Source organism: Arachis stenosperma, chromosome 8, assembly GCF_014773155.1.
Source record: "Arachis stenosperma cultivar V10309 chromosome 8, arast.V10309.gnm1.PFL2, whole genome shotgun sequence".
In the NCBI taxonomy this organism is placed as follows: Eukaryota; Viridiplantae; Streptophyta; class Magnoliopsida; order Fabales; family Fabaceae; genus Arachis; species Arachis stenosperma.
In genome coordinates, this window is record NC_080384.1 from 8,460,107 (window position 1) to 8,484,882 (window position 24,776).

A 24,776-nucleotide genomic window follows, 5' to 3' on the forward strand; every position below is an offset into this window, starting at 1 on the left:
AAAATTAAACGGGCTCTACATACACTTTTTTGTTCTTCAAACAATTTTACTGCTGATCCAAAGAGAGAAAATTTGAATTTTCTATCCTTTTTTTTCTCTCCTTATCTTTCCTTACAAATTCTTTTGAATCAAACAAAGCGTAAAAACTTAACCCCCCTTTTTTCCTAAGAGCGTCTTGTTTTTATATGCAAATTAAAGCATCATGTGTTTTTCAGATAAGACATCATTACTATCTTGTTTTTGTTCAAATTAAAATTTATTAATAGATCAAGTTAACTACCTTATGAAAAAGCATTAGTTAGGTAGGTAGTGACTCTGTGGCCCTCTCTCACAAGCCGAAATTAGATTCAATTACAATTCGCATACTTTAAATCAAAATACTACTATGATTGGTATCTACAATTCTTGCTGATTCACTTTAAATGCTTAACCCTTTCGAATTCGGATCCTTTAAATTTTAAATTTGTACTTTAAAGGGTGAAGTATGATCTTCTATCCTTGAATGATTTCTCTATTATATTTATTATTGGTCTCACTTATAAAATAAATGGTGAGAGATCACACTTTATTCTCTAAAGTGAAATTCAAACTTTAGAAAATCTAAATATAACCCTTCCATAGTTTTGTTCTAATCTTAGTAATTTATTCATCACTACCATTTATAATGTTATTTATTTTTGTTTTCCAAATAGGTAATGTCTTTACTTGCGACATTTCGTTTGGAAATAGTAATCAATCTAGCTTGGGAGAGTGAAAGTCATGTACGCGCTTATGCTCAACTCCATTAGTCCTTTTTAAGAGATACCAAAAGTTAGCAGCAAAGATTACAAATTTTTTATCACAAGCCATACATATAAAAGATGCCACAAGTTGTATATCCGAGGCAGGACATTTTGCATACCTATTCCTTTGCCTATTTTAGACAGGACTTGAAGAAACCAGCTGATTCTGGAATTTTCCATGTGGGTTTCAGCTTGTTTTCAAGGCACAATCATAGTAAACTTTGTCTTATGAGGCGCACATTTTGCCCTTGTAGTAGTACAGGAGTTGTTGCAGATGAACATCAAGAAGACTTTCCTAATGTAAATGAGGACCTGTGTCCCGTTGATTGTGTAAGGGAATTCACCACGGATGAAGAGTTCTGCAGAATTCTGGACAAGGCTAAAGGAACAGGATCTTTTGTGATAGTAGATTTTTACCGTACTTCTCGTGGAAGCTGCAAATATATAGAGCAGGGTTTTGCTAAGTTGTGCAAGAAGGCTGGTGATGACGAAGCTCTGATTATTTTCCTAAAGTATAATGTAAATATATATAAACATCAGTGATTTTTGTCTTTCGTTGATTACTGAACTGAGCACTCATGTTCTCTAAAATGTCTTTTATAACGCTATTCCTTGCAAGGTAATGAACGAGTATGATGAGCAATCCGAGGTTGCAGAACGGCTAAGGATCAAGGTATTTCTCTTTAGTTTGTTATGACATGTTTCTATAACTTTTTTCACAGTGAATCCTCAAAGAATTTTAAATTTGAGAGTTTGGTCCCAATAAATTTTTATTCACTAGAAGTCTTCAAAAATTACTCTCATAAAAGATAAATCGATCCCTCTATCAATTTTAGTTACATAAAAAAATATTATTATAAGATAAATTAGTTTCTCTTTAAAATGATAAAAGCACCAATATGTCCAACATGAATAACTCTTAAGGACTTATAAAAATTTATTAGAGATTTTTTTAGTACTAATTTGAGTGTTTTTTTTTTCCTCTCGAAATATCAATGTTTCTCCCGTCTCCTTTTTGGATGATTCAATCTTCTCTATATACGAATCTGATCATATATTATTCATTCATTTGTGCTCAAAACAAAATTTTAAGTCATCATGTTTTATGATCCTAAGAATTCTAAAATAGTAATTCAACTGATGCAGGTTGTACTTCTTTCAATTCTACAAAGATGGAGTCCTGTTTTAGAAGCATTTCCAACCAAAAATAAACAAAAGATTGTCGTAGCCATCCTCAAGTATTCATTTTAGAACCCCAAGATATTTTGTGTTAACTTCATGGGAAGGATCACTCTCATGCAAAATTAGTTCTACATGACACAAGTTCCTTAAACATAATTTGTAGACCATACATTAAATATTTTAGCCATGTAATTAAATTTCACTTAATTGGAACACTTGTTTGCAAAGACTACAATAAATAATTTCTCATAGACCCCTTCAGAGGATTTCAATTTAACAATCTACAAAGACTACAATAAATAAATAATTTTTTTCTTGTTAACCCTGTGCGTCTCGTTTGTTTATATTTGATGAAAACCTTTCACTGCATATAGATTTAAATAATAGTACAGGCTAACAGGGCTACAGCCTACAGGTCTACAGTGCCTGCGAATGTTATTCAATTGCTAGTAATACGATAACTTGTGTGTGTATTGTATTGGGAAGAAATAAATGTCCATTTTACATAAACCAAGAAGGGATCTGCGATAGCTTTTTTCCATTCCAGGTCACATTTTTTTCAAGGAAAAAAAATTCATGTTAAATTCAGGTCACTTTTAAGACTGTACAGAGTGTATTGTAGAATTCATCTACACAAATTACAAATATCACCAGGGATTAGAAAGAGAAATGATCAATCGTACTCATTCGGCATTGGGCGGCACACAATCAAAAACCTTCCCAATTAATGTTGAACCTGTAAATTGACCTTAGCCCTGTTCGAGACAAGAAACTGATGTCTAAACCAATTAAATTATGCCCTTTCTCCATATGACCTTTCATGGACCCGCACCTCTGGTCCATATATCAAACGGCAACGCTCCGTAAATGAACCAACCATCCTAGAGGCTACCTCCTTGAAGAACATAGATGCAATCTAACCAACAGAAAAGGAACATTGATTAGTCATCACCCGAAAAATACATAATAATGTTAACATTGATTTTATAATGTTAACATTAACGGAGTTTCTTGTGATGGAATGGGCTACATAGCAGATTGTATGAACACCGATGCAGGCATATAAGAGGGTTAGTCAAGTTACTGGTAATGATACTCAGCAGTATTTTATCAGCAAATAAACCCTTGGCATATATACATGAATTAACAGATTAAGTCCTCAAAAATCAGTGAAAGAAAAACATAAAAGTGAGGAAAGAACATTGATTCCAAGAAAGCATAGTGACAATAAAAACAAGTTGATCAAGACAGATACAAAATGACAAAACCATACCTGTCTGTAAAGTGGTGACTGAAACTTGAAATCCACCAAAAAATAAAGATTGCACGTCCCTGGAACTGGGCCTGGATTGAATTCCCATATGTTTATCAAATGATCAAACAGGGTACTCTGTGAAACGGTTGTCTGAAAATACAAAACATATAGTATAAGGCTATAAGCACAACAAAATAGCAATCAATAGAAACGAAGAACCAAATTCTATTGCCGTAAACAAGTTGATTTCGGGCTACCCCTTTCAACAAAGCAGCCAACCCCAATCCTGCTAGTGGTCACTTGGCTTGACCCACTCCCACAAAAGTGGGAACAATTGCCAAAAACCCAAATATCACATGCATTTTCACCGCCTCTAGTTTTGAGATGTAACATGATACCCTCTTAACTCTCTTTTAGCAGTTTTCACATCAAAGTGATACCAATGGCCGATGATGTAATACATTATGTAAAGTTGTGTAGCAACGACATATTGGCAAAGCGACTCCATTGCATTAGCATGAACAACGTACTGCCAACTTTTTATAAAAGTAGAATCCAACAGATTTTAATGGTAGGAAAAAGAGAAGGTAACCATAATATTCCAAAGTAGAGAAAATGAACTACCTTTATACGTTTTGGTCTCTCCAATTCAACGTGAGAAACATAACTTTCAACAAGAAATTTAAATCCAATCTCCAACTCAGCGTCAAATGATCCATCTGGATAGTGCCTAAGTATCTCCGACCTTTGACACCAGGGAACGAACCCATGGTAGAATTCAACAGCTGCAACAACATCAAATAATTGCTCTGGCGAATACCTGATAATCAGAAAGTGTCAAATTCCAACTATTACGCACCAAAATGATCAAATTGTTTAAATTCAAAGCTACTAAAACATGCATAGGGATTAAGGGTTGGGAAGGAAGAGAAGGGTGTTACCCCAAAACGCGCTTCTCCTCGTAAATTTTGGAGAGAACACCTTCTTCACCATCTCCACAGCCAAGGAAGTGTCTCGTTTGGAGAGCAGCATTGATGTTACTCAACGCTCCCGTAAACGGGGAACCGCCAACGTGGCATCCAAGGGACTGAATCTGACTGGTGGCGCCGCCAGCGATGGAGGTAAGACACCGGCAGCCTTCGAATTTGTGGCTGCTGCTCCTCCTAATCAATTGAGCGACGCCGCTTCTGCATGACGCTAAGGAGCGGAGTGCCTTCGCGGTGGATAAGAATGCCAGCATTTTTCTCTTCAACTGGTAAATAATTGGAGAAAGGAAACTTAAATTGAGAAATTAGGCAGGTTTTTTAAAATGAAAGAATAAGAATGGGGGGATGGCAGATTGGGATTGGAAATCCAAAGTGAAACCTAAAATATGGAAAAGCGGGGGAATGGAGAAAATCTTGGAATGAGAGAAGACGCGGAATCGAGAAAGAAACGCTAGGATAGAAATAGAGAAGGGGTGAAGATTTGGTGGGCGTTGGTTAAAGGAGGCGAAGACGGTGATGACGGTGGGATTCACAAGTCCAAACTTCAAAGATCTTAACACCGCACGTGGTTAACACGCCACCCCCTTTGTGTTATAGTTGACCATACACGTGGACTCCTTCACCCCCCCCCCCCCCCCTTTTTCCTTCCTTGTCGTTAACGCCTGAACTTCTCCCTTTTTTTAACTTAAAAAAATGTAGTGATGAGGACCGAATCTGTAGTCGATTCGGACATATAACTGAATCAGTGAATTACTAATTCAACTGATAGTACCATCATAATTAAATATAAATATAAAATTACAAAAAAAAATTTAATTCAAAATTCAAAAATAAATCTTCACAGATACATTAATTATATCAATATCAATTCTTAAACATAGATAACTTTTTTGCAAGAGAAAAAAAAATTAAGATTTAATGATGATTGTCAACAACAAATTCAACTCAACGATAGTTTTTGTTAACTAAAAAATTAGCTCAATGATATTTTCAGCGACATTTACGGCAACAAAATCAGCAACAAATTTAACAAATCCTTATTCAGTCATGATTTACTGCAACATTTAGATATCAACCAGACAAATTAATCGATTAGCAATTCAACATCTCAAAATACAGAAGGAAAATCTGGAAAAGACAGAACAGGAGAAGCGATAATGCAGAAACTCACCAATGGTCCCGGTCCACGGCGACGACCCCACGGAAGGCGACGAAAGAAGCGACAGCCCCACGAGTTGCTTCTGCTGCCGGCGACGAGGCGCCCAGGAAAGGGCGAGACACGCCGGCGACGAGAAAGACGAACGACGAGACGCCGGCAGTGCGACTGAGACGAGCAGAGACAACCACGGACGACGAGCAGCAACAAACACGCACAGCTCGAGCACTTACTGGCGGAGGGAGGCGAAGCAGCCAAGCACAGACGGAGGAGAGAGGCGAGGCGCGAGAACACGAATCGAAGGATCCGGCGGGAGGCGCGGCGACAGCGGCGAGCGTGCGGTGGTGACGGTGAACCGAGGTAAGCTGAGAGTGAGAGAAAGAGAGAAATGGGGTTGGGGTGAGTAGCTTCAGAGCTAGGGTGGTGTGCCGTTTGTGAGAGAGAGAGAGAGAGAGAGAGAGAGAGATTGGGGGGGGGGGGGGGCTTCAATAGTTCAATGCTTCATGCGAGTTCATTCCAAATTTTAAAAAAAAAAAGAAAAAAAAAAAGAATAGTACTTGACCCGGTCCGGGTTTTATAAACCGTCCGGGTCTCCGGGTTTGATATATATGATGGTTATTGGTTAGCATTTTTTAATTAAAAAACTTATATTAACAGTTGTTGTTTATATATGTGTTTCCTTGGTTCCTGGACTTTCGAAGAAATTACTCAAATTAGCTGCTATCATAAATCTGAAACTGGCCATAACCATAAGTGCGTGTGCATATATATTCATAGTTAAATTTCTCATGATTCTAATACTAGCATGCACATTAAAAGCTTAGCTTAGCTTCTCTCGATTCTAATCTCTACATTCTACAACACTTGTTAAGGATATCTGAAGCAACATTTGGAATGGATATCAACCCACTCATCTCCAATATCCATAGCGACTAAAACTATGTTTTACAGTATCTCATTGCTGCAGCAGCATCATCATTTATCAAAGTCCTTTTAAGTCTTTTTACATCTCTTTTGTTGTTTTCCTTTTGTTGCTCCTCAGCTTCTTCATCGGCAAAGTTCTGATCCGACATCTCTGTAATATATAAGAGCTTAGCTTTATTGAGTTAGTAATGATAAAATAATAATGGAACCACAACCACCCTCCCAAGTCCCAAATATATTTGTTTCAGATATCCACACGCACCTGCATGAACAATTGGAGCATGTGGAGCACCTAGTTTGTGTGAAGATCCGTAGTGCTGAATCCACGGATTTGTTTTTAAATCATGGGACTCATTGAGTCTAGTGATTGAGGCGACTGTTTGCTTGAAGTCATATAATTGGTGGACAAATGATGCTTCCATAGAGTTAAGAAACATGCTGTGTTTCTCGTCTGTCCACTCTGCTGTAGACACTGATCCCTGATAATAATAATGATATCAAACACAAAACCAAAGTTGTTGGTTGTTGCATCAACCAGCTAATAAGCCATAGAACATGCCGGGTAATCTAATTTGATTAGGTCCAATAGTGTTGGAAACTTTATAGGGCCCAACAAAGATATTATATTGCATTTGTCAAAACAACAAAATCCATTATATTGCACCTTAGCTTCTATACAGCAAATTAGCAATGACACATCCTTTCCTGTTAGAATATTCTCCTTTTCCAAAAAGGGAAAGGAGAGAATTATCTCCTCAGGTAATGAAATATCTGTTAAGAATCTGACCTTTAAAAAAATAAAAAAAGAAAAAGAAAAAGAAAAATCTTCGGAACAATTTGATGCTATTTGGACTAATTTTGGTCACCTCGTCCTTTAGATCTCAGATAAATCGAATTCTAAATCCCGATAATATAGCTAATTAGACAGAAGAAATATAATGCATTATCACTGATAGAAAATTTCGGACATAACTTTTACTTTCTTAATCTAAATCTAAACTAATAACAAATGAAAAATGACGATTGAATACCTAAGTAATTAAAAAGTTCAGCACTTTTTTTAAAGAACAAAAAAAATTATAGCCTACTAACAACATAATCAGTATTGCAATATCTTGTCCCAAAAAGATAGAGTTTTTAGAAAGAAAAGGATCTTTGTCTATGTCTTTGTACCAATGAAAATTAGAGGTAGGCAATAAATTAAACAAAAATGGAGATAAATTAAACTATGTACAGTAGTAAATCTTAGACCTGGTTGAAGTTGTAAAGCGTATATGATTATGATCACAATTTACTTAGGCATACCTCTGTATTTATTGAAGATGAATTTTATGGGTTGCTTCGTCACTGTGAATATATAAACTAATGGCAGAGTCTTGTACTAATAATTGTTAGGAGGAATGAACATGGAGAAGTAGTTAAAGGAAACTAGCTACCTGTATCTGTTGTGGTGGCAAAAGGAGATCAGTGGTGGGTGAACACATGGCAGGTTTTTCTTTTATCTTGAAATTGTTCTTCTTCATTTGCGGAATTTGGGGGAGTGGGCGTGATGAAACAGAGAAAGATGAATTATTAAGAATAAGAAAAGTGAAGGAGGAATTGAAGGAGATAGAGAAAGCGGTGAAGATCGGAGATATGAGCACTTTTACATGTGTAGTACCGTAGTGGGTCCAAAGCACCGCCACGTCAACCGGTGGGGGTTTCATTTAGAATCATCTCAACCCAACGGGTCATCACAGTGCAGTAGATATTTTCATTCTCATCCCAAAATATCTCTATTATCACTTATCATTTACTACACTCTTTTCTTATTTTTCTTTCTTTTTTGGGCACATTATAAATTTAGTACATTTTATTTCCGTCTTTATTTGTCCATTGTTTTGTATATTCCATTTATGATATGCTTTTGATTTTACGTGGGCGAATGGGCGATGATAGCGCACTGTCACAGGAAATTTTAAAAAGTTAGATTCCACTGTATTTTTATAGTTTTTATAATATTTGTACAATTTTTTTAGAGTGTTTAAAAATATTTTAGATAATTTTAGAATATTTTAAAATATTTTAAAAAATCTTAAAAAGTCTTAGAATATTTTAAAAAGTTATAAAGTATTTTAAAAAAGTCTAAATATATAAAAAAATATAAAAAGTAGTATAAAATAATTTAAAAGTATTTAAAAAGTTGTGATAGAATAAGAGCCTGTTTAAAAAACAGTAAAAGCTACTCTTTCTTCGTTTTAAATTATGAAAAATTACAATACGAATTTTTTGCATCATTTAAAACAAATTTTAACTTTTCAAAAAGTTAATTTACAACTTTTTGAAGAAGTAGAAAGATATGATTTATTGTTCTCAATAAGTCATTTTATCATTTTCCTAAAAAAAATTGACTTTAAATAAAAAAAAATTTACTTTTATTTTTTATTCTGTCAAAATATTTCCTATTTCTGTTGGAGATACTGGCCCTCTACTACTATTTTTAAGTAAGGTTCCATCTCTTAAAAGCACACTATCATTTTCACTCAATGTTCCATATGCTGAAAGTATTGGCCCGTCACCACTATTTTCACATAATGATTCATCTGCAGAAAGTATTGACATTCCAACAACATTTTAAAATAATGTTCTATCTGAATCACCTACTTTATATATTTTTTCGAGTTATTTTTTTATCATATTATCACTCTATTTTTATTATTAAATTTGTATTTAAGATTGTGTGATATGAAATCTCAGTTTTAATTTTATTTTTTTTACATGTGATATTATTTTTATATAGCTTGCTATTATTTTTATAATTAGTTATAACAAGTTCTTGAGTTATTTATCTAAACGCTACAACTTTAAAATAAGTATATTTATAATTAAAAATCCAAGCACACAAAATAACTTATTTATAAGGTGCTGTTAATAAAAGTCCTTATACGTTAAGCTCTTTTTCCAAAAGAACTTATTTAAGTTGTTTACCGAAACTGGACCTAAATATTTGTAATAAAAGTTTTGAATGATTAATTTGGACGGTTGATTAGATTTAATATTAACTATCCGTTAAGGAAGTAGATGACTATAAATAAGAAGTGAGAGTTAGAGTTTGAGAGTCTGAGTCATTTGTAATAAATATTTGAGTAATAAAGTATTTTTTCTACCAAAACTTTCTTTCTCTTATATTCTTATCTTTTTTGCTAGGGTAGTGCTAGGGAGCCAATGGCTTAAGCGTACAATGTGTACAATGGGTTAAATCTTTGGTCCATGAATAAAATGAACATCACCCATACTATCCAGAATAATCATCCGGATACTAGGGTTAATAAACATCTAATGTCATAAAATCACTCATCCCAAAAATTTAAGTTGATTTAGGAGTTCACCAAGGATCGAACACTTGACCTTTCGGATCTAGAATTATAATACCATATCATGAACCCACTCATCCCAAAAGCATAACCTGACAAGACAATGTAACACTAATGGTCATATCTCTAATACTCCCTAAACCTCCATTGTACACATTGTACGCTTAGACCATTGGCTCCCTATACTTTCCCTTTTTGCTAAATATTAAGGAGTTAGACTGATTTAGTTTTAACTCAATAGATTGAGTAAGTTCAAGTGTCGATACGATAGTGTTGGAATATGTCTAAAACCATGACAGCACTCTAAAATTAAATGTGACATAAAATAGTAACTACCCAATATATAAATTATAATTTATTAAATAATTTAACTTTCATGCAATGATGTCAGTATTATTGGGGTAGAGTTATATATTTATATAAAAATATATTTTAAATAGATATTAAATTAGATATATCACTAAATGTAAAAGATCTTTAGTCACTAAAAGAAGATCATTAATTGATAATTTAATACGTTTTTTTTTTTTTACATAAAAGTCAATTCTATTTTAGAGTTGGAATATTCTCAACCTGCAAGTAGAGTTAGGATTGGATCCAAATACTAACCTATCTTATCTATTGTTACACCTACCGTATTACCTTTTAGCTTTTATATTAATGGTATAAATAGTCATTTAAAAAACGAATATGATAATATAATTGTATAAAATATTTTATATTATCATTTGTACATTAAATTAAATTATTTAATATAATATGTACTAATATTTTAATTTTTTTTATATAAATAAAGACTTATCACTAAATACAAAATATTCTTACCCACTAAAAAAAGATCATTAATTGATAATCTAATACATTTTTTACATAAAAGTTAATTCTATTTTAAATTAGAGAAAATACAACTTTCCTCTCTTGAGGAAAATGCTAAAATGACACTCCCTTTTCTTCTATTTATAAAATGTATATTCTCCTTCCTTATAATATTTAAAAAATCTCCTCTTTAATTTATTTTAAATTTTTTGTATTAACTAATGTTAACTTTATCTATTTTTTAAGAAAAAATAAATTATTTTTTACAAAATATCCTTTAACAAAAATTTTATTTTTTGTTATTAAATTTTGCTTATCAAAATATCATTTAATAAATTATTTTTTATTAATTAAATTGTATTTTTATCAAGATATTTTTTAAAAAAATTTAGTAATTAAATTATTTTTTTCTAAAATACCCTTCAATAGTTTTTTAATTATTAAATTATGATTTTACCAAAATTATCGTTAACAATTATTTTTATATTTTACTATTATTTTTTCGATATCAATATATATTATTTTAACATTAAATAAAAAAAAATCTTACCACTGTTAATATGTATAACAATTAATATATATTGATATCAAAAAATAATCTTACCAAGATTTTTTTATTTAATGTTAAAATAATATATATTGATATCAAAAAATTAATAATAAAATATAAAAATAATTGTTAATAAAAATTTTGGTAAAATCACAATTTCATAATTAAAAAATTATTGAAGGATATCTTAAAAAAATAATTTAATTATTAAATTTTTTTTAAAAATATTTTGGTAAAATACAATTTAATCAATAAAAAATAATTTATTAAAAGATATTTTGGTAAACAAAATTTAATGACAAAATAAAATTTTTACTAAAAGGTATTTTCGTAATAAATAATTTTTTTTTGAAAATGGATAAAGTTAACATTAGTTAACACAAAAAATTTAAAATAGATTAAAGAGGAGGTTTTTTAAAAGTCATAAGGGAGAAAAATGTACATTTTACAAATAGAAGGGAGAGAAGTGTCATTTTATCATTTCTCAGGAAAGAGGAGTGGAATTTTCGCTTTAAATTATTATCAATTTATATAATAATATTGCATCTTTTTTATAACTCGCAGGTAGGGTCGAGTAGCGTTGGGATACTCTCAACACACGAATACGATAGGGTTGGGTTTATATAAAAAATTTTAACCTACAAATAGGGTTAGGGTTGGATCCAAATCCTACTCTACTCTACACATTATTACTCCTACAATATATTTTTTTCAAAGATAGTAGGTTATATTTCATTAATTATTGAAAAATGAAATACAAAGATGTCCAAAAGCAGGACAACATAATAAAAGGTGGAGATTTTCCAAAACAATACACTGAAGGTATTCATCCAACGATGCATGGTCGAAAAACGAAGAAAAACCTTAAAGAAGCGAGAATGATAAATCAAATTGAATGAAACTAAGAGTTTGCCTCATGGAGATGACGATCTAAATTAGGAGTTCTTTGGATTTCACGGAGCAACTTGACAGAGCTTGCTAGAATGGCAGATGACATTGAAGTAAAACCTTCAAAAATTAACGGGTTGAGAGCTTTCCAGCAGTTCCAGCAAATGATGGCAAGCAATTGAGGATTACGGTCAGCATTTTTTAACGAGTTAAGCATCTTTGTTGATGCAGTCCACCATATCCAAAAGTCGTTAGGACTCTAAAGAAAAAAACCGTCATGAAAATAACTCTGAGACCATATTTCTTTTATTCTAGAACAATCGATCAAAAAATGAGTGACTGTTTCTGTTGCTTCATGACAGCAGGGGCATATTGGCGATATAGATGGGATGTAGTAATGAATCTGAGCAAGCACTGGAAATCTGTCATGGAAAACTTTTTAGATAAATAGCTTAATTTTGTGAGGCAAATTCAACTTCCATTGATCAATTCACGACTTTTTCTGCTGCATATAATTAAGGCAAAGCTCTAGAGGTGGATGATAAAGTAAATAGCCAATTCTGTAACCTGAAGTTGTATTATATTACTTGAATTTGTTCAAATCTCATTACAATTTGTCTCTATTCTACTGAATTTTAACTGAGAAAATTATGTCTATAACATCTTAAAAAAATAATTCTTAAAATGAAATTTTGAAAATCCCCTTTCTATACATTGTCACTCCTATAATATTAGTTTTCAGTTTTTATATTAATAGTATAAATAGTTATTTAAAAAATAAATATGATAATATAATTATATAAAATATTTTATATTATCATATGAATATTAAAATTAAAATTTTTATTAAATTATTTAATATAATACATATTAATATTTTAATTTTTTTATATAAATATATATTTTTTAATCTATGTTAATTTTTTATGTCATTAGTCGTGTTTTATTTGATTATCTTTTTATTCCACTAGGGAGTTGGTACTGGGTAGCTGGAGGACTGGGAAGTTAATATTAATAATGCATTCAAAATCCATGAATGAAAACTTGAACCCACCTATCACTCCATCCGGGTATTAGGACATTAAAGATAATATTGAATCTGTGGATCGATTGGCCTAATATCAGACCAAACCAAACGGCGCAGACAGACGCTTTTGCGGGAAGTTTTATCTTAATTTTGTTTAGGTTATCCTCATATTGTTGGCAGTGACGGATCTTAAGAAAAAAAAATTTAGGAGGACCAAATATATATTTAAATATATAAATTACGTAAAAGTATTTATAGTCAAATTAAATATGTCATTTTTTTAATTTTTCAAACATTATAAATTTTAATTATAAAATCGTTATAAATTTTAAAAGAATTAAAAAATTATAATTAACATAATAGTGTTTAGAATTATATTTTTTGTTTATCCAAATTAATCCTTTTTTATTATTAAAGATCAATAAAAGTATAAAAAATAATTAAAAATCGAACATAAAAATAATATCCTACTGTGTAACATATTCTGATAATAACATAGATAATTAAAAAAGATTATACTTATTTAAATTATATATATGACTTATCTAATAAATCATGTGAAATTAATTTATATATTATTTCATAGTTAAATTTTATTAATAAAATCATTATAATTTAAAATAATTAGCTTATCCTTCTAATTATAAACTTACAAAATATTACTTATAATTATAATATAAAATCAAGATATAAATAAATAAAATAAAATTTTTTTAATTTTATTAAAAGAAAGAAAAAAAAATATCTCCCTCATGGACAATAAAAGAAGAGAATGTGGTTGAAGTAAGAACTGAATCTATGACACTAACATTGTGAAGAACTTATGAGAAGAATGAACATTAATCCAACAACAAGTGAAAACTATTTTTTTATAAAACTTTTGGGAGGTCATAGTCCTATTGTCTTATTTAAACTCTGTTCTTGATTGTTGGATGATTAATTTTTGATTATGTCTAAATTTACTTTTAGGATTAATCACAAAATTTATTACATAGATATATCGTCTTTAAATATCTAATGCAAAACATAATGTTAAAACAACTTAAATAAACTATGCCAAAAAATGTCGTTGCTTCTATTAAAATTTGAGCCAAAGAAATTTTTAAATGGTGTAAAAGAAAAGCCGTTCCAAGATCTATAAATACCAACTCTGTAACCTGTATCAAATGATTCCTTTTCATGAGAGTGCTATTAAATTAAATGTGGATGGTTCGATTTTTTCTCATACAAATAATGCTGCATGTGGGGATATCTTCAGGAATTCGATAGGATCTTGTATCATGAGCTTCGCTTGTAATTTGAGGACAACCTCGATCATGTATGTTGAATTGTGGATTATTATCAAAGGGCTCCAAATTGCAGTAACGAATGAGTTAACTCATCACTCATGTGATTGTGGAATCGGATTTGCAAATAGAACTTGCCCGAAAAAAATGCCTTCTATCACACCGTGTTACTTCTTTATACAGAATATTACTGTTCTTGTTTGTAGAATTTTCCATGTGAGGTAGGTCCACATCCTTTGGGAAGCAAATGTTTGTGCAGATGTCATGGCCAAAAAGGGTCAGCAGCTTGGCATTAGATTATATCTGTTTGATCATCCTATTTCTGAGCTTTATTTGCCATTGTTATTTGATTGTGTTGAGACTTATAGGCTTAGAGACTCCGCGTAGCCATGTTTTGTTTTTTCTGTTTTGGGGTCCTTGACCTCCTTTCCCTCGTTAAAAAAAAAAAAAAAACTATCTGTTGTACTAGGGTCTGTTTAAAAAGTTTTAAAAGTTATTTTTTTTACCTTTTAATTTATGAAAAGTAGAAATATTAATATTTAGTACAATTTTTAAAATTAAATTGTAACTTTTTAAGAAGTTATTTAAGTACTTATAGAGAAGTTAAAAAAAATTATTTCTCTCATAATAAAAAACTTTTTATCATATTTTTTTTAAAATAAATATTTTTAAAACTAAAAAACTAAAGACAAAATAACTTATTATAAATTACTTTTAATATAAATATTTATTATTTAAACTATTTTTTCAAAAGAAGGTTAATTAAGTTGTTTACCTAAATTGGGCTTTAAAGCTTAGTTTGGCAAAACTTTCTGCAAATGTGCTTGTGCTTTAGCACAAACACTTGAAAAGCATAAGCACTTTTTTTTTGTATTTGGTAAATTAAAAAGTTAGTGTGCTATTTGCAACTTTTAAAAGATAAGAATACTTTTATCTAAGAAGGAACCTTTTAAGGTTGGCTTGTATTTACTAAAATTAAAAGGTCTAATATAACCTCGTACATTAATTAATACTCAAATTTAATTCTTATATTAATGTCTATTATAGTATTTTTAAATTTTAAAAACTATTTTATCAACATACTTGTTGTTGTTTATATTTATTAAAAATTATTTTTTATTTAATTTACCAAACATAGATGTTATAACTTTTAAAAAACTATATTTTTAAAGTTAGTTTTTATAAGCTACCTAAAAAATAAAAGATTTACTAAACAAAACCTAAATCTCATCATTCTAAAGACAAAAAAAAAGAAAAAATCTTATCTATATAAAAAACCAATCGTCAAATTAATTATTATGTACTTATGTATAAATACATTATTTAAATTATTTTAATATATAATTTATATTTTAATATATATTTTATATAAATAATTAATTTTTAATGTAAGTTAAATAATCACATAGAAAAATTAATATTTTCTCCCTCATTTAAATTTTGGATGGAATGCTTCTTACTTTTAAGATTTACGACTTGTTTAGTTAATTTTGGCAATATAATTTTAGTTAGACATCATTTTTCTCCATGTTTTTTATTTTGTTTTTTTATAATAAAATTATGCATCCAAACGTTTTTTAAACCAAATTTTTAGTTAAGTCATTGTGCAACTTTTTTTTTTGTACGTACCATTCTTCTCCTCCTTATTATTATTATTTCGAAAAGTCTAAGGGCTAGTACTTTTTTAATAATTTGGCTAATACTTAATCATAAAAAAAATGAGTAATTTTTTATCATTAGATATAATCTCACATCATTCAAAATATTATTGATGGTTATAAAATACAACTTGTTGGTCCCCTAGCAATTTTGTTATTTTTTTTCTTTTTCTTTTTTTTCCTACTCTTCTTCTTCCTTGTTATTGTCGCCGTCGTCTTCTTTTGTATGCTTCTTCTTCTTCTCTTTTGTTGTTGTCATTGTCGCTGCTACAGTCATCGTCGCTGCGGCGCACAACAGCCGTCATCGTTATCATCACTATCTTGTTATTGTTGTTGTTTATTTTTTTTTTCTTTTTTTTCTTACTCTTCATCCTCCTTTATTATCATCATCATTCTTGTTGTAGAGAGTGGATCCTTCCAGTAGAAAAAGATCTGGATAGTATCTAGTGAAAGATCTCACCATTCATTACATTCTCTTTCTCATTTATTTTTAGTCTCACTTGTAAAATTAAAGGTGGAAGATTATATTTTATTCTCTCCAATAACAAAAAAAGGAGAGGATCTATTTCTTTTGTTGTCTTCATCTTTTTTTTATATATGTTTAAAAAATTAAAGTATATAAATTTTTAAAAATATTACTTGTACACTAAAGTAAACCACTAAAATCAATTAATATATCTTTATACACATACGTTAACAATTCAAACTAGATACGTAACAAATACTCCACGCACCCCAAAGCACCATGCAGCACAACGAGTAAACAAAGCACCGATAAAAAAACTTCGGCACTTCTAGTTCTCTTATCAGGCCCTTCATTCTCTTCTCATCTCTTCACTCTCCTCTTCTCAATGTCCTTCAATTTTCTCTTATCGGTGTTTCGGTTCTTTTCTCATCAAAAGTGAATAATTTAGTGTGTGTTTGGATTACAATTTACAAACTGTAGTTTGTATAAAATTGATTTTGTAAACTTGATTTTGATAAAAAGTAAGTTTGTGTTAACGTGATTTATGTTTGGCAATCTTTATATCAAAATGGATTATACTAAAATAAATGTTGTTTGGATTATACTATTCAAAATCATTTTTAGATAAAAAATTACTAAAATAGACATCAATTTAAATAATTTTTTTATTATTCTATTATTTTACTTTAAATATTTGAATAGATCTTGTTAAGAGACATGATAAAATAATAATAAAATACATAAAAATAATAAAAAATATCATAAAAAATTCATATAATAAAAAAATTCATATGAACTAGAAAACAATAAAAAAATAATAATATACATGAAAAAACAGTACACTAAAAAAATAATATAAAAAATATTTATCATATAAATAAAATAAATATAATAAAAAATAAAAATATGAAAGATAGTATTATACATTTTATAATGTCAAAAAAAATGTTCTATAATTTTTGTTAGTACTGTTAGTACTTAGTACTCTTTAATTTAGTATCATTTTGGACTATAAATTTTTATTATTTATGACTCTTTTGTTACTTATAATTAGTATATAATAAAGACGAAAATAAAGTACAGTCAAAAGTACAATAAAAACGAAAAAAAATGCAAACATAGTATATAATAATTACGATCAACAACATATATTATATAAAGAAATTACAATAAGAAGTAAATAAAATTCATATGAATAATACCAAATAAAAAAATTTATACACAACATAAATATAGTACAATAAAAGATAGAAAAAAGAATTTATATAAACAAAAAGTAATAAATTTTTTACTTGGGTTGTAATTGAAATAAATTTATATGAAAAAAAAATTGGAGCTAATAACATACGCAAAGAGCTATTGTAATTATATGGTTACTTGCATTTTTTATAGAAGAAAATGATGGGTAAAATTGGTAGAAAAGAAAAAAAATTCTCATCTAATTTTTCAATAGTAACCAAATCTCCCCAATGTAAATGCAGAAGTTATAAATTTTTGCTTCCAAGTAAACGTATGTTTAGAGGTGTAAGTACTTCTAGGTTGAGAGTTTCAAAAGATTGCCAAACATAAAAGTGGAACGTTGAAGATGCTCAAACGAGCTTCTCTCTTCCCCAACGTGAATCCCAAACACAAATCTGTTTGAATTTTTATTCTTTTTCTCTCATCAATGTATTAATTTAATTCCTTCTATTTTGATTATTTTGATTTCTTTAAATTCAGGGTTTTAATTTTTTTTATTGTGCAGCTTGTGGATAGAATCAAAGAAATTATTGTTCATAAATCAGAATCTAATAAAATATCAATCTCTAATGTTGAGGTTTGTATGTTTAAATACTTTAAATTATATCTAAATTATTATCTTTGTTGAAATTTTCTTTCTTGAATTTATATTTTCCATGGTTATATTTATCTTCACTGGATCATATGCAATACACACATGGTATTTCTATTTTATAGGGGTGTTTGCAGTGCGGTTTGGATCGGTTTTGAGTCAAAAACTCATCCGATCCGAATACTAATTATACTTGCGGTGCGGTTTGGATTGGATGATGTTTTTAAAAAAATACGATCCGATCCGATTCAATTTCAAGCGGTTTGGATTGAATTGGATTTGCGGTTTTGTAAATTAAAAAAATTAAATACATATAACAAATCTTAACATCAAATTTTAAATAATTAACAATAACATAACAAGTCTCAACAATATCTTAAAAAGCCAACGATAACATAACATAAAAATAAAATTATAGGTTAGTTAAAATAAATAATAAATAACATTTTGAACATAAACTATTTATTAAATAATAATAATAATACATGAATAATATAAAAATGTATAATAAATTAAACATGTTATAAGTATAATTATAACTATAATAATAAAATAATAATATTATAGCACATTGTGCGATTTGTATTGGATTGGATCGGTTTTGAAAAGTAGATCCGAAATCTGATCCGATCCAGCAGTTTGTAAAAAATAAAATCTAATTAGATCCAAATTAGTGCGATTTTAATTGATTTCGGTTTGGATTAGATTGGATGAACGGTTTAATTTGGATCGGTTTGGATTTGAACACCCCTACTATTTTATATACAACTTCTCCTAACATTTTAGAGTGCCAGAAATTAATTAACTATACTGCTCTATTTAAACTGTATAGTTCTTTTAGGTATTCAAAATTCGAGAATTATTTTATAGAGAAGTAGAGAAATAGCAAAATGATTTTGTAGAAGGGTAAGGTGATTAAGAGCTTTTAGGAAGGGCAAATTTGATTGAATAATTTCTATAATTTCTTTATGAAGTCTTAGATTAACTATAGTGAAAATTGATGCTAATGAGATATTGTAGGGAAATGGATAATAAAAGGTGACCCTCTACAAAGTGACCCTACTAGATTCAAAGAAATTTAAGGATAATAATGCTTTATTGTGCTTAAATATGATTTAGCCGATCTCTGGACTTTGATTATTTTTCTTTTATTGTGACAATGATTATTTCTAATTTTTTGTTATGCATGTTTAAGTATTTGATTATCATATTTAGCTTGATGTTCAATTTTTGTATGGTGATAATTACTTAGGGCTTGTTTGGGTGAGCTTTTAAGAAAAGATCTTTTTTTTTTAAGTTATCTTTTTTTAAAAGATATTATGAAGAAGTAAAAGTAATTTTATATTTGGTTATCTCATATAAAAAGATCTTTTTATTTATCAATTATGTTTGGACATAACAATATAAAAGTACTTTTTGTTTATTTATTACATGAAAAATATCTTTTTTTAAAAAAAATCTTTTAAAAAAAGATATAAATTATAACTTCTCAAAAAAAATATTTTTTTTTATTTTTCTAGTACTTTTACTTTTACTACTAGAATTTGCCAAACATGCTAAAAAATAAAAAAAGATCTTTTTTTATTGAAAAAAGATCTTTTTTTAACAAAATAATTGCCCCAAACAAACACTTAGTACGACAAATATTTTTGTATTATAATTAGATTATAATTAAACATGTGCTAAATCATATTATTGAATTTAGTTATAAATAAACTGTTAGAATAAATTAATTTCAATAACCCAGATCATCAATATTAAATCACCAAAATATTATAATGCGGAAGCGTACCTGTATTCATAAGAGTCAGAAATTGATGGAAGAATTTGAATCTTGTGGTTCTTTCGATCTTCCTTAACCAAAGACTTCTGTATTTCTAGGTGGCTGAACTATAACTCTTTTGATGGGAAAAGAGCAACAAAGGCGGCTTTGGTATATTGGGGACCGAAATCCTGAAGGTCTATTTATATTTGAGCATGGCACCCATTAAACCCTAAAACCCAAATAAAATAGTATCTAAAACCCAAAAGATAATATATCTAAAATCCAAAAAGATAATTATCTAAGGAACAAAAGATAATATCCGGTTTTATTCTCATTTAATTCCAAATCAAAAGTAATAATGACTTATTCAATTAGCATTTATAATAATAAACGAGATCATCATTATATAAGTCATTTAATTTGAAATAGCATCATTTGTGATTATAATTGATATATGTATTGCCTACAAATAAGTTAGGAAATTAATTAATTTCCTAACAATCTCCCACTTGGGCTATACATATATTCTTTCTTGACATAATCACATTTTATAAACTTTATGCGCGCATCTGAATGCTATTTCTTTCATTACTTTAACAATCTGGTCCGTCTCATACATTAGATATGGAACTACCGCAGCTTTTATCACATTAAATGCCGTGACTAAACCACGCCAATCACCATCCTAATATACTTAACGACATAGATCAAATTTGGATGAGTAATATGAAAATTACATGCCAAGTGATCTCATGCATGTCTATTTTCAGCTGGTCCAACTTTATTGAGATCAAACACAATACAAATATTGCAAAATAAACATTTCATATAACATGAAATAAACCATCAACTTAGTTCTGCAAAAAATAACTCAATATCTGTCATAGGACATATAGCATAAAATAAACTTCCACTAAACCAAGGCATCACTAATATTGACACCCATCCGAGCAGTGTGCTCATGAAAGACTTTAGGGATCAATTCTTTGGTTATTGAGTCTGCTAGCATATACTCTGTTCCTATATTTCCTATGGAAATCTATTTTTCTTAACCTTCCTCCTTGACAACTAAGAACTTGATGCCTATATGCTTCGATTTTGTCAAGCTCTTATTGTTATTGGAGTATAGTACTGCTGACTTATTGTCACAAAATATCTTTAATGACCTTTTAATGTCATCTACTATATGAAGCTTAGTGACAAAGTTTCGCAACCATATGCCATGAAATCGGAATCAGAGTACCTAATGATTTCCAAAATTTTCTGATCTCCGATAAGTAAGCATGTAATCCTTTGTTCTCTTTAGATAACGCATTACACGTTTAATAGCCATCCAATGATCCATGCTTGGATTGCTCAAGTATTTACCCAACATTCCCACTATAAATGATATATCGGGACTTGTGCAGACTTGAGCATACATTAAGCTCCCTAGTGCTGATGCATAAGGTTTATCATGCATTGCTGTCCTCTCAAGATCATTTTTAGGGCATTGCTTGAGACTGAACTTGTCTCCTTTAGTTACGGGTGTGTCCATTGGTCTACATTTTTCCATGCCATGTCTACTTAAAATTTTTTCGATATAGTTCTTTTGTGATCATCCAAGAATACCTTGAGAGTGATCTCTTAGTATCTCGATTCCTAATATAAAAGAGGCATCACTAAGATCTTTCATTTCGAATTTGTTCGATAGAAATTTCTTAGTTTCATACAACAAGCCTATATCGCTACTGGCAAGTAGAATGTCGTCAACATGTAAGACCAAAAGGATGTATTTACTCCCATTGAACTTGCGGTATACACATTCATCTATGATATTTACCTCAAAACCATGAGGTAATGACTTGATGAACTTGTGATACCATTGACGGAAAGCTTGTTTGAGACCATAGATGGATTTTCTCCTTTCTCTATTGGATCTCAATAATGACACTTCTTGAGGTTGTTGAGCTTGCTGTATGGATTAGGATTGAGGAGGATTCTCATTATTTTCCTGTGCTGTAGCAGTATCATGAGCAACAACGATATTCTCATTATTCTCTTGTACTGTAACTAGATCTACAGTAGGATTCTCATTGTGCTCTTGTACTATAACTGTATCTTGAACAACAATAGGCACAAAGACCTGATCATTGTCAGTTACAGAATCCTCATCAAAAGCAACATTCCTAATATTTTCTTCCCCCCAAACTCAACATCCTCAAGAAATCTCGCATTTCCCGTTTCAAAAATAGACCTTGATGCAGGATTGTAAAATTTGTACCCCCGTGAGTGCTCAGCGTAACCAACAAAGTAGCAACTAATTGTTCTTGAGTCCAATTTTCTTTCATGCGGCCTGTAAGGTCGCGCCTCAGCTGGACATCCCCAAATATGCAGATGCTTTATACTGGGCCTTTTTCCAGTCCAAATTTCATATGGGGTTTTGTTAACTGCTTTGCTTGGCACCCTATTAAGGATGTATACTGCGGTCTTTAATGCTTTTCCCCAGAGTGATTCAGGCAAGGAAGAATGACTAATCATACTTCTCACAATGTCCTTAAGAGTTCGGTTCCTTCACTCTGCAATACCATTCATGCTAGGTTTGCCTGGCATGGTGTATTGCGGAACAATACCACACTCCTCTAGGAAAAGAGCAAAAGGCCCGGGATGATGCTCACCTGAGCCGTCATATCTTCCGTAGTATTCACCACCACGATCAGATTTGACAGCTTTAATTTTCTTTCCAAGTTGAAGTTCAACTTCAGCTTTGAAAGACTTGAAAACATCCAAGGCTTTGGACTTTTCATGAATTAAATATAGATACCCATAACAAGAGTAATCATCTATGAACGTAATAAAGTACCATTGTCCATTCCAAGAGACAGTAGGGAATGGGCCACATATATCGGTATGTATCAGTTCTAAGACATCTTTAGCTCTCTCGGCACCTAATTTCCTTTCGTTTGTTGTTTTCCCCTTTATGCACTCAATACAGACCTCAAAGTCCGCCAAATTTAGGGGTCCAAGAATTCCATCCGACACAAGTCTCTGAATTCTCTGTTTAGAGATGTGACCTAGGCGTTTGTGCCACAATGATGCCGAATTCTCATTTAGTTTTCGTTTTGTACCCGTTTGCAGTATTTCATTATTATAGGAATTTAAGTCAAGCCTATATAGATTATCCACCAAATGACCAGAGCAAATATTATTCAAATTATAAAAGAGACTGACTTTATTGTCTCCGAACGAACAAAAATAACCTGATTTGTCCAAACGAGAAATAGAAACCAAATTTCGTCTAAATGACGGTACATAAAATGTCTCTAATAAATCCAAGTAAAATCCACTCGTGGAACATAATCTAAAGGTTCCTATAGCTTCGACTGCAACTATATTGCCGTCTGCCACATAGATGTATCTTTCAGCATCACTTGGCGGTCGGTTCCACAGGCAACCCCTTCTTTACACGTCAAGTGGCATATTTGGTACAATCCTTCTTCATGTGTCCCGCCTTCTTACAAAAGAAACAGGTTGAAACTTGATCATGTTTCTTAACCTTTTTCTGCTGAGAAGGTATATCCGCATTAGTATCACGCTTTCTTTTATATTGAGAAGATGAAGCCATGTGAGCACTTTCAGTCTTATCTTGTTGTAGCCTCTCTTCTTCTTGCACACAGTGAGATATAAGCTCATTTAAGGACCAAGTGTCCTTCAGAGTGTTATAACTCACTTTGAATTGCCCAAAGTGTGCAGGAAGGGAAATCAAAATGAAATGCACGAGTAAATCTTCAGACAACTCTAACTTTAGTGCTTTCAATTTTGAAGTAAGATGAGACATTTTATAATGTACTCCCTAATGTTCCCTTTACCTTTATACCTCATGGAGATAAGTTTGCTCAAAAGACTACTTGCCTCCGCCTTTTCATTTTTAGTAAAGAATTTTTCAACACCCTTTAGAAACTGTTTGGCATCTTTATCCTCAGTAATTGAGCCCCGAAACGCCTCAGGAATTGAGCGTTTCATGATCATAATGCTCATTCGATTGGATCTTTCCCACTTCTCTATTTTAACCTCATTGAGATTTTCCGGAGTGGAAGTGGGTTTCTCTTCTCGAAGAGCTGTATCTAGATCCATACAACCGAGGACGATCTCTACGGTATCTTTCCAAACTTTAAAGTTTGAACCATTCAGCATAAGAATACTGCTAATTTGTGCAGAAACATTGGTAGCTAAAGCCATAGTTTCTTGATTAGAACAAATAAACATGCAGTAAACATTAGTTAAATAATGGGAAAAATATCCATATTGAGATATCCAGAACAACATTTATTTTTAATCTTTGGATAGAAAAATTAACTGTAAGTGATACTCTCATTGCAGTAATCAAATATTGTCAAAATTCCTGTCACACATTAAGCGTTTCTTTGGACCGACTTAATGTGCACATGGAGACTTAAATTTTGCAACCTACTTATTACCGCATATATTTTCTATTAATTGGCCAAACAATAACCTTCCTTTGGGCCGATTATTGACTGCATAATTAATAGAAAATAAACAAAAATGTGCAATGCTTATTATTTGGCCAAACAATAAATTTTCTTTGAGCTGATTATTGTTAGCATAAATAATAAGTATTACTTTATTCTTAGTTACCCAAATATTTATTTACCATTAATATGTGCATGTAATTCGGCCAAATATAGGCCTTCCTTTGGGCCGACCAATATTCGCATGAATTACATATCACCATATTCCTTATTTTTTGAATAAATCAATTTTCACAAAAGAGGCTACTTTGACAGCATAATATTCAATCAATTTATTCCAAAACCAAATCTTTATAAAATATGTGGGTATAATAATCCAAAT

General features: G+C 30.4%; 2 protein-coding genes and 1 pseudogene across 2 annotated transcripts; 1 reads left to right on the plus strand and 2 right to left on the minus strand.

The window, feature by feature from the left end:
• Positions 1-860: 860 nt before the first annotated feature.
• LOC130945320 (thioredoxin-like 4, chloroplastic) lies at positions 861-2,056 on the plus strand (annotated as a pseudogene).
• Positions 2,057-2,279: 223 nt separating this feature from the next.
• Positions 2,280-5,598, minus strand: LOC130943954 (uncharacterized). Its single transcript, XM_057872058.1, has 5 exons — positions 5,377-5,598; positions 4,161-4,471; positions 3,844-4,039; positions 3,238-3,369; positions 2,280-2,880 (listed from the first exon to the last, which is right to left on the minus strand). Exons 2-5 carry the CDS (start codon positions 4,457-4,459, stop codon positions 2,758-2,760), a joined length of 750 nt encoding a protein of 249 aa, XP_057728041.1. The 5' UTR covers positions 4,460-4,471; positions 5,377-5,598; the 3' UTR covers positions 2,280-2,757.
• A 508-nt stretch (positions 5,599-6,106) lies between these two features.
• Positions 6,107-8,075, minus strand: LOC130946987 (uncharacterized). The gene is made up of 3 exons (XM_057875906.1): positions 7,722-8,075; positions 6,548-6,764; positions 6,107-6,436 (listed from the first exon to the last, which is right to left on the minus strand). Exons 1-3 carry the CDS (start codon positions 7,989-7,991, stop codon positions 6,300-6,302), a joined length of 624 nt encoding a protein of 207 aa, XP_057731889.1. The 5' UTR covers positions 7,992-8,075; the 3' UTR covers positions 6,107-6,299.
• Positions 8,076-24,776: the final 16,701 nt, after the last annotated feature.